Source organism: Bufo bufo, chromosome 3, assembly GCF_905171765.1.
Source record: "Bufo bufo chromosome 3, aBufBuf1.1, whole genome shotgun sequence".
Taxonomy (NCBI): domain Eukaryota; kingdom Metazoa; phylum Chordata; class Amphibia; order Anura; family Bufonidae; genus Bufo; species Bufo bufo.
Window position 1 is genome coordinate 36,413,401 of NC_053391.1, and position 12,120 is coordinate 36,425,520.

Here is a 12,120-nt window from a genome sequence, read left to right on the forward strand (position 1 = left end):
ACCGATGTTAGATTCGGGGGAGGAGGGAAAACATATCACTGAAACGACAGTAATAACCACAGGAGGATCAGGGGAATGGTTGCGAGATACAGGGAGATCGAGGAGATGGTTCGGAGGAGCAGGGGGAAGGTGGATTAAACATGGAAGCAGGGGAGAACACGAGGCAACATATTTTCGTAGCTTCAAACCTGCACCAGGTACCAGCAGGGACTGAAAATCAGAGGAGCGGAGCGGCAGAGAGAGAAGTCCAAAGCAGTCAGAGGGGGTCGGTCACTTCATCAACCAATGAGGCAGCAAACAGGCGGCAGTTAATCAAAGGGGAACAGCACAGAAGGTATTCCGAGAGTCCGGTCGGGTAAGGTGGAGAAGGCTCAGAGGTAGGCGTATCCCGCGAATCAGGTAGAGCAGCTCATATCGTGAATAGTGCGGCGGGGAAGGACAGGAGGAGGGAGGAGCGACGCAGCAAACCTACGTCATTACTGAATATATTTATTCACTTAGCCTCCATAAGCTTATTCATTCTCAGATCTTTTGAATTCATGTTACGTTACAGGTATACACATTATATTCTGTAGAACATACACCGAGTAGCTGATACCCATCTACCCTTGCATATAAAAAAAGGGGATCAGTGGGTGCTGATCTCACAGTATTTCAAATGTGCCACCAGTCAGGTGACCACCAGCTTTCGCCTGTCCTGCTGTGCCACTGTGGGTCATTCCTATTCATGGGGTTGCACCACTGAGTTGAAATGCTGCTCTGCGCCTCTCTGGGTTTCGCAGCCACTACGCCATTACCTTTCACAGATTTCCTGATTCAGATTTCCTCAGCAGCTGTGGGCGTGCACTGTGCAAGAGTACAGTCCACGGCCATGGCATGGTTTGCATAGTTACAGTCAAGTCCTTAATAGATTGTACCTTGTTGCCAGCATTACCAACAAAAAATACTGGTCAAGTATACAGGGGCAAAAAGGGTGTGCGATTTGGGGTGTGGATTAATGCAAGTGGTTATTTGTCACCAGTGGTTTGATCATACTTTGATTCAAACTTGAGATTTGCATCATTTTTTCTGTTGATTTTAAAATAAAACGTAGCCTCATGTGTGATCAGGTGTAACGATTGACCTCTTATGTAGAAGCAAATAACCATAAAGCCAGGAAAAATCCATCTCCTCCACCTAAAGTGCATTCGGAAAGTCTTCAGACCCTTTCATCAAATTTTATTTTGTTGCGACCTTGCGCTATAATCCAAAAAGTTCGTTTCCCCCATTAATCTGCACTGAATACCCTAGAATGAGAACATTTTTGAAAATGTATTAAAAAGGAAAAAGTAATTGAAGGTGTGAGCGAAACGCGTTGAGCTGCAACAGGGATCACATTACCTTATACTATGTAACGGCCTGGTCTGTATTCTTTTTTTTTTTTATATATATATAGCATGCACTTTATTAAATAATATATTTTCATACTCTTATCTAATGGCACTTCCAGTCTGGGACTTCTTATAATGCAGTATTTCTAGTTTTATATTACTATTAATTAATATTGCTGGATTTTATTACTGCACTTCATGTATTTATTTCATTTACTTTATTTATCCTTATATATCTTTGAATCATTTATAGAGAACTATTAGCATAATTGTTGACACGGCAAACGATATTTTTGTAAAATTATTTCAGTATACATTATAATTATGTTAATTAATAATATTTAACCATGATATGCACTGCCATGGTCCCCTATATATGAATTTTAGCTTCTTAATTTTTATGAGATTTGGATTATTTTTTAGCATAAATAAATAAAATGATTTATTATATTTGAGTATTTCTTTTATGATGAGATTTTTTTAGGGGTGTTTTAGTTTTATTTTGTAAATTCTTGGAGTAATAGGGCAATATCTAATATATAGGTATTTATCCTTTAGGAAAACGCAGCTAGGTGTGGTTGTAGTATCTCCATCAGCTTCAGGCTTTTTTTTTATGGGAGTACCACCTGTTCTGCTTACTAAGTGCCCCCTCATCAGCCCTTCCTGGCACTTCACATGGTTACTCCACACACGCTGGCACCAGATTCTGCTCTTTTTACCCACTCTCTTGCCTTCACCTCTCAGAGTATTGGCACTCCGAGTCAGCTCATCAGCATCAGGCTCTGCGTGGGCCGTCATCTTCTCCTCCTGCAAGTTACCACCATTTTCCCTAATCCCCAGCAACTCTGGTAGGATTTGGCAGGCCCACCAACCCTTTACAAAATAAGGGCTACAACTTTTAAAGGGAAACACGCGTTTTACATAGGGAGGAGATATGAGGTTGGCCCTTCGACAGGTTTAACAGCTTAGAAGTGCCTCATCCAAAGAAATAGACGCTAATGACAAGTGAATTCTCCAAAGTCACCTTCAAATGGGTTTATTTCTTTTGGACCTTTCGGGCTCATTATAATGGGCCGATCCAACAATGTCTTAACAGTAAGTAATTGACTCCAAAGTCACTGGAAAATGGGGTTGTTTCATGGTGAACATTTGAGACCCATTAATGTTTGAAAGTGACCACCAGTGGACCTCTGATGGGCCACTATGACCCTGTACATTAGCGTTATGTCCCACTTACCCCACAGTACTGCTCCTCATTGAAGATCTGGGGAGGCAGAGGGATCCCGTTCTTGGGCTTTTTCTCTCCCGGCACGTTGTCCCTCATCCATTGCCGGTTGTCATCATTACACGCGATATCTTTTTCTTCAAAGTCAATTCTGTTCGCTTCCAGAAATCCGACCACTTCTTGCTGTTTCTTTTTGATCTAAACATAAAACGACAAATTGATTTATTGTGGTAAGTTGACAACAAGGACTTACCTAATATTATAGTTTTTTATTATTATTAGGGCTCATGCACACGACCGTATGTATTTTGCGGTCCGCAAAAAATACGGGTGACGTCCGTGTGCATTCCGTATTTTGCGGAACGGAACAGCTGGTCCCTAATAGAACAGTACTATCCTTGTCCATAATGTGGACAATAACAGGACATAGTCAATTTTTTGGCGTAACGGAAATACAGACATACGGAAACGGAATGCACATGGAGTAACTTCCGTTTTTTTCGCGGACCCATTGAAATGAATGGTTCCGCATACGGTCTGCAAAAAAAACAAAAACGTAACGGACACGGAAAGAAAATACGTTTGTGTGCATGAGCCCTAAGGTGGAGGGGTAAAAGAAGAGGACACAGTATGGGCATAGTCAGGGCCATTAGGACACATATATTGATTAGGTGCACAGAGTTGGCAGCCCCTCTTGCCAAACATTTACCACTTTGAAAATTAAAAAGTACAATCCCACCCCAAAAACATGCAAATTTTTGTCATAGCCCCAGTGTTGATTTAACAGTGTGTAGAAGCCTTAGATGCCCCCATCAGTGCCTACAGATTTAGAGTCAGACATGGGGCCACGCCAGGTAACAGGGTGGTGGGAATGGCACTTCGGTCCTGATGATTGCCGGGGCACATGAATGTCACATGGTGGGGTGGGCAGATAGCCATAGACTGATCTCAGTATCATTGAGAGAACGTTTCATATATCTGATAAGAGCTTCCTGTTCCCAGTGCATTGTGGGAGTTCAGAGGACAGTGGCATGGTTAGAGCTTTGCTGCTAGGTCACATGACTGACAGCAGGGTGGGAATGACCTGCAGTCTGTTTCCAAGGGCAACCTATACAATTTTCAAAGAATGAATGGAGAAATACACAATATAACTCACAATTGGTGAGATAAAACGTCTAGTATTTGTGGGGATCATGAAGAGGATGCTGTGCGCTACTCAGGGCCACACTTCCAATTGAAAGCAGTCAAGAGGGGTCAAGTACAGTTTTTACTACAAATGGATCCCCTAAAATACCATATCACAAAGGCAGTACTATGCAACTGTGTGGTGGCCAGTATATGGCATCTATAGGCATACAGTGGTATACTTTATTTTTCTTTTATATAATTGTATTGAAAAGTGCTGTTGACTTTAATACAGTTGTGGTTGCCGGGTCCCAAAATCCCCCCCCCCCCCCCCTCCTAAAAAAAAATCCAATAATTAAGCTACGAACAAGACCTTTTGGTTTGTTCATACTGATCTTCCTGTTTCAAAAACCAGAGCAAATGTACAATAGATACAAAAAGTGCAGACAAAAAGTTCCCACAGTAGCTGCTGGCCGAATGATTGTTCGTCCCTCAACTATTCTTCCCAACTTTTCCATAGACATGTCCCCTCACCTTGGCTGAGCATGCATGTGTTCTCACTGGGGAAAGGGGAGTAAGACGCTGCCAGAAATATCTGGTCAGCACACCCCAATACAGATAGGACGCAGTGTCACCAAAATCAGTGGGTTTGGACAATTTTAGTCTCTGTGTGTATGAGCATCTAAACGGTGGACTTATGCAGGTATTTTTTTTTGGTGTTTTTCATCCCTTTATGTTTTTAGTGGTTTTTTTTGCATCCAGATGTTAGCTGAAAGTCCACAGGATGTATGAAAATGCACAAGAATTTTGTTTTTTACTACTGGAGTTTTTGTTAATTATGTGTCTTTTTGGGGGATCTGACATTTTTCTAAAAAACACAGCATGTTTAAGCTTTTTTTGTGGTCCTTTCTTGAAAATGCACCCGGTTGTTTAGAAAAAAAAACACAGCTAAAAAAATACCATAAAAGCTGTTTATGTAAGGGTACTTTCACACTTGCGGAAGAGGATTCCGGCAGGCAGTTCCGTCGCCGGAACTGCCCACCGGATCCGGCAATATGGACCCAAACTGATGGCATTTGTCAGACGGATAAGGATCCTGATCCGTATGACAAATGCATTGATATTCCGGATCCGTCTCTCCGGTGTCATCCGGAAAAACGGATTTGGCATTTATTTTTTTCACATTTTTTTCGGTCTGAGCATTAGCAGACCGCAATGCCGGATCCGCTTTGCCGGAACACTCGGGGCTGGATCCGGCATTAATGCATTTCAATGGGAATAAATGCCAGATTCGGCATTCCGGCAAGTGTTCCGGAATTTTGGACGGAGATAAAACCGCGTCATGCTGCGAAAAGTCAAAAAGACTCAATGCCGGAAAAGAATAACGCTAGAGTGAAAGTACCCTTATGGAAAAATACTCAAGGGGATTCTATGGCATTTTTTTTTTTTACTGAGCAATAAATGCCAAAGTAAATGTGTGTGTGTAGGGGGTCTGGAGGCCCCCACATACATGAATTTGCTCTGGCGTATTCCTCATCGGAACCACTTATCGCTTTTTTATTTCTTTCTTCTTCTTTGGTTTCGGTCTTTCTTAACAACTTTGTGAGCCACATTTTTTTCAGCAATTTTTTTCCCTATACAGAAAAAACCACCAGAAAAAACGCTACCTTGATATAAATCCAGCTGCTATGGGAGATGTGCGACGAGTAGCTGAATGCAACCCTATTTGCCCCATGTTGATTTGTGGTGCCAATCCAGACATATGAGCGATTTTATATTATGCTAATTAGACCCTTGGTGCAATGAGGGCGTTGCCATTGCACCGCATGCTCCAGTCAGTGTTTGTACGCCGGTTCACCGTGAGTGACAAGGCCAGGCAGTGTAAAGGTAATCCTGCCAGGCCCTGAAATCTCTCAGCAGTGCGCGAGCCTCTTTGATCGGTGCACGTGCTGTACAGTAATGAAGCTCACCGAGAGGATGGAACCTGTACTGCGCATGCGTATACTGGATGTGCACTGATCAAAGTGACACTCGCAATGCCACAAGATTTCAGAGCCTGGAGAGATTACCTTTATGCTGCCTGGTCCTGGCGATCATAGCGGAGAGGGCGTGGCTGGCGCATACACTGATTGGAGCTCCGGGTGCAACGGCAACACCCTCCTTGCACCAAGGGGCTAATTAGCATAATACAAAATTGCTCATATTTCTGGATTCGCACCAGGGATCTACATGGGACATGTTGGGTTAGGTTCAGCTGCTCAGCGCACATCTCCCACGGCAGCTGGATTTATACCAAGGTATGTACTGACAGATACTAACAAAGCGCTCCTCATTAGTTTAACGGGAGACAACTCAGGCCTATGTGGCCACGCGATACTCGTCCGCATAGTGACCGCATCGCAACAGCAACATGACCACACCATGTGGTCGTGCATAAAATTGGTAGGGAAGAAGCCGCTACAGGTGATTTATGGCTAGAGATGAGTGAAATTTAAAAAAAAAAATTATCCGACTACATCGATTTGAGCGCGAAGAGGTCGTCACGACTATCTTGATTGAAGATCCAGCGCGAAATCTTTCACCGTGCGTGATGACATCATACATCAACGTGCATGAGATTTAGGGTACATGCACACGTTCAGGATTCATGTTCGGAGCATCCGCACTGAAATACGAAGGTGTGCGCAAGGGCAAATCTGTGCGGTCAATCCGCATCAATTGGTGCAGATTTGCATGCGGATTTGGTGCGGTTTCAGTGCGGATTTTCCGCATGCGGATTCTCCTAAGTGAATAAAGAAAATCCGGTCAGGAAAAATAAAATAAATTGACATGCTGCAGATTTTAAAATCCGCACCGCAGCTCAAAATCCGCGCGGAAAAAATCTGCATCGTGTGCACTGAAAATTTAAAATTCTCATAGAATAAAATGTACATGACCTACAGCGCGGAAAATCCGCACGCAATCCTGATCGTGTGCATTTAGCCTTAGCACGGGATCTTCAATCAATATGGTCGTGGCGGCCTCTTCGCGCTCAAATGGATGAGGCGAGTATGATTTATTTTTTTTACTCCCATTTCAGTGAAAATTGATTAGTTACCATGAAGGACAAGGAAATTCGGCTTCACGGCAAATCCAATTTTCCCTGAAATTCGGATCGAATTCCACTTCGGATACTTCGATTCGCTCAACACCATTTATGACCAAACACTCAGGGGCTTCTGATCATTTTTATTGTTTTTGTAAAATATTCTAAGTTCTATAGCAATTCCTTCCGGTAAGAATTGTTTTCCCCTTTCCTTCCGAACAAGTTGTCTGGAAGTTTCCAAGCATTCCTCCGATATCTCCGGCAGCTCCACGAGAACTGTCTTTGAGTCGTTGATACATACTAGGCTCAGATTCATCAGAGATCAGCTGTCAAGCAGGGATATATAAGGAAACAGCGGCCCTTCCCCCATGCAGCCTCCCTCCCTCTCCCTGGTTCTCTTACTTTCCTCAAAGACTCATTTCCAACATTACTTTACTCTACATTTTACACTAAATACTGCAAAAAAAACAACATACACCCGATCCGCTATGTAGCGAGAGACACGGGCCCATTATCCAGGACCTAGGGAGAACATGATCCCCCTGCGGATGATATTACACACAAGAGCAACTTGATCTGCAAACTCAAGTGACCAGAAGGCCAAGTTTTTGCAATGTACTTATTACTGTACATGCGTTTTCAAAGTTTTTATGAGTTTTTTTGAGCGTTGGGGGATCTGATCTGAAAAAGTGCAGTGGTGTAAAGTTATTCTTTTTTATTTTATTTTTTCTGGGGTTGGGATTAAAAATAATATAAAAGCACTGATGTGACCTAAATTAATTTTTTATCATTACTGTACAATAAAATAATATAAATACAATAAAAAAGAAACATCATCCAATCATTCCTGAAAATCTGGGGAAAAAATAATTTTCTTATTAAATTAAAAAGACATTATTTTATGGACAAAAATGTCGACAAAATCAAATGCGTCATTAGTTTCTTTTTTACTCCTTGTTATACTCCTAAAATAATAAAAATGTGAAAAACTATTTCATTTACGCATTAATATAGCATGAAATCCCTGTAGTCATTTATCGCTCTATCTGCTTTTTATATGTTTAATCTTTACTTTTATTTCTTTATTTTTCTCAATCATTTACAATGTTATTACTATATTATTGCTTATTTTCCAGTTTCTAATACATTTTTATACTGTTTTTGTTGCATATTATTCCCCATTAGAACTTTTTAGGTAAAGCTACACATAAAATATGAAACAAAATACCAACGAAAGGAAGCTTGGCAATGGTGGACGCACTTACCGCGGTTGATCCGGCAAGGGTGGCGACAAATACCTTGATGACCATTTTGTCTGCAGCTTTTTCAGACCCTGTTGATACGTAACAAGGATCCCGAGTGTCTTCCACAGACAGAATCCCAGAGCAGTGTGTGTAAACCTAACCCACAGCAGCCTGTGCACACTGCAACCTGATCATTGGCCTGGGGATATTTTGGGAGCGATTGGTTCTCACGGGGCATCTGTTGTGCTGGCAGGCTAGGAACTGCATCTAATCAGGTTAGGTTGGCCGCCGTCCCTAAAAGGTTAGGGAAGACAATACACCAATCAGAAGGTTCTTGAAGCATGGAATTGATTTATAATGCCCTGAGCCTTTATAATAATATAATTGCCTAAATGGTAATTCCCTAATGTTGCACCCATTAAAAAAAAAGACAAGCCATGCTGATCACACATCTCCGAGTCAACTTATAATATAAATTATAATAAAAGGTACATTATTCCTCATCGTACACACCTCAGCTGCTGCAGAATCTCTTTATGAAGAAGAATTAGGAGCCTCATCTGAGCATAGATTACTGACCCAGGTGAGAATTGCATTAAGCTCTGTTCACAATCCACCATTAATATTTGGAAGAAATCGGGGGTTGATCCTCGGATTTTCCGTAAATGTGCTGTCATTCAATGGGGCTAATCCTAAGCGTTTCCGTCTGAAATAAATATGCTACATATTTCGGCACAAATATTATTATTTTTTCTTCAATGGTGGGGCCAAACATTCACCTGGAAAAATTTTGTTGGATGTGAACATGGTTGAAAAAACGCCCGATCAGGCAACAAAACTGCAGGAGATTCTTCCGTTGGATTTATGGATTTGTCACTTGTGAACCCGGCCTTACAGTGCCGCCACTGTGCGCACCCATAAAATTCTTCCACAGTGTCCCCCAGGGTCAGCCACAGAACACAGAATTCCAGTTTCAGACACAACGGGGAAATTTATGATGAGGGAAATTTTTGGAGTCAGTTTTTTGTGAGTCTGTGTTGTCGTAATTTGTGCCAAAATGTATCAAACATCACATCTTGTTTAAGAAATTTGGTGAGTTTAAATATAACACTATTCTCTGAAGAGGTTATAAACACAGAGATAATAAACAGTGATGTCACAGTACAGAGATAATAAACACAGTGATGTCACAGTACAGAGATAATAAACACAGTGATGTCACAGTACAGGATAATAAACACAGTGATGTCACAGTACAGAGATAATATACACAGTGATGTCACAGTACAGGATAATAAACACAGTGATGTCACAGTACAGAGATAATATACACAGTGATGTCACAGTACAGGGATAATAAACACAGTGATGTCACAGTACAGAGATAATATACACAGTGATGTCACAGTACAGAGATAATAAACACAGCGATGTCACAGTACAGGGATAATATACACAGTGATGTCACAGTACAGGATAATAAACACAGTGATGTCACAGTACAGAGATAATAAACAGTGATGTCACAGTACAGAGATAATAAACACAGTGATGTCACAGTACAGAGATAATAAACACAGTGATGTCACAGTACAGAGATAATAAACACAGTGATGTCACAGTACAGAGATAATATACACAGTGATGTCACAGTACAGAGATAATAAACACAGCGATGTCACAGTACAGGGATAATATACACAGTGATGTCACAGTACAGGATAATAAACACAGTGATGTCACAGTACAGAGATAATATACCCAGTGATGTCACAGTACAGGGATAATATACACAGTGATGTCACAGTACAGGGATAATAAACACAGTGATGTCACAGTACAGGGATAATAAACACAGTGATGTCACAGTACAGGGATAATAAACACTGTGATGCCACAGTACAGGGATAATAAACACAGTGATGTCACAGTACAGGGATAATAAACACAGTGACGTCACAGTACAGGGAAAATAAATACAGTGATGTCACAGTACAGGGATAATGCAAACAGTGATGTCACAGTACAGGGATAATAAATACAGTGATGTCACAGTACAGGGATAATAAACACAATGATATCACAGTACAGGGATGCATAGTAACATAGTACATAAGGCCGAAAAAAGACATTTGTCCATCCAGTTCAGCCTGTCATCCTGCAAGTTGGATAATTACCACAGTGATGTCACAGTACAGGGATATTAAACACAGTGATGTCACAGTACAGGGATAATAAACACAGTGATGTCACAGTACAGAGATAATATACACAGTGATGTCACAGTACAGAGATAATAAACACAGCGATGTCACAGTACAGGGATAATATACACAGTGATGTCACAGTACAGGATAATAAACACAGTGATGTCACAGTACAGAGATAATAAACAGTGATGTCACAGTACAGAGATAATAAACACAGTGATGTCACAGTACAGAGATAATAAACACAGTGATGTCACAGTACAGAGATAATAAACACAGTGATGTCACAGTACAGAGATAATATACACAGTGATGTCACAGTACAGAGATAATAAACACAGCGATGTCACAGTACAGGGATAATATACACAGTGATGTCACAGTACAGGATAATAAACACAGTGATGTCACAGTACAGAGATAATATACCCAGTGATGTCACAGTACAGGGATAATATACACAGTGATGTCACAGTACAGGGATAATAAACACAGTGATGTCACAGTACAGGGATAATAAACACAGTGATGTCACAGTACAGAGATATTAAACACAGTGACGTCACAGTACAGGGAAAATAAATACAGTGATGTCACAGTACAGAGATAATAAATACAGTGATGTCACAGTACAGGGATAATAAACACAATGATATCACAGTACAGGGATGCATAGTAACATAGTACATAAGGCCGAAAAAAGACATTTGTCCATCCAGTTCAGCCTGTCATCCTGTAAGTTGGATAATTACCACAGTGATGTCACAGTACAGGGATATTAAACACAGTGATGTCACAGTACAGGGATAATAAACACAGTGATGTCACAGTAGAGGGATAATAAACACAGTGATGTCACAGTACAGAGATAATAAACACAGTGATGTCACAGTACAGGGATAATAAACACAGTGATGTCACAGTACAGGGATAATAAACACAGCGATGTCACAGAACAGAGATAATAAACACAGTGATGTCACAGTACAGAGATAATAAACACAGTGATGTCACAGTACAGAGATAATAAACACAGTGATGTCACAGTACAGGGATAATATAGACAGTGATGTCACAGTACAGAGATATTAAACACAGTGATGTCACAGTACAGGGATAATAAACACAGTGATGTCACAGTACAGGGATAATAAACACAGTGATGTCACAGTACAGGGATAATAAACACAGCGATGTCACAGTACAGAGATAATAAACACAGTGATGTCACAGTACAGAGATAATATACACAGTGATGTCATAGTACAGGGATAATATACACAGTGATGTCACAGTACAGGGATAATATACACAGTGATGTCACAGTACAGAGATAATAAACACAGTGATGTCACAGTACAGGGATAATATACACAGTGATGTCACAGTACAGGGATAATAAACACTGTGATGTCACAGTACAGAGATAATAAACACAGTGATGTCACAGTACAGGGATAATAAACACAGTGATGTCACAGTACAGGGATAATAAACACAGTGATGTCACAGTACAGGGATAATAAACACTGTGATGCCACAGTACAGGGATAATAAACACAGTGATGTCACAGTACAGGGATAATAAACACAGTGACGTCACAGTACAGGGAAAATAAATACAGTGATGTCACAGTACAGGGATAATGCAAACAGTGATGTCACAGTACAGGGATAATAAATACAGTGATGTCACAGTACAGGGATAATAAACACAATGATATCACAGTACAGGGATGCATAGTAACATAGTACATAAGGTCGAAAAAAGACATTTGTCCATCCAGTTCAGCCTGTCATCCTGCAAGTTGGATAATTACCACAGTGATGTCACAGTACAGGGATAATAAACACAGTGATG

At 40.8% G+C, this 12,120-nt stretch overlaps 1 protein-coding gene across 1 annotated transcript in view; it reads right to left on the reverse strand.

The window, feature by feature from the left end:
• LOC120994477 (SH3 domain-binding glutamic acid-rich-like protein) overlaps positions 1-8,270 on the reverse strand; it is a 96,489-nt gene extending 88,219 nt beyond the window's left edge. Inside the window, exons 1-2 of the mRNA XM_040423083.1 lie at positions 8,071-8,270; positions 2,608-2,793 (exon numbers count right to left, since the gene is read on the reverse strand). Of these exons, the coding sequence (XP_040279017.1) occupies positions 2,608-2,793; positions 8,071-8,115 (231 nt within the window). The 5' untranslated portion in view covers positions 8,116-8,270. The remainder of the gene's footprint in view (positions 1-2,607; positions 2,794-8,070) is intronic.
• Between the last annotated feature and the right edge of the window lie 3,850 nt (positions 8,271-12,120).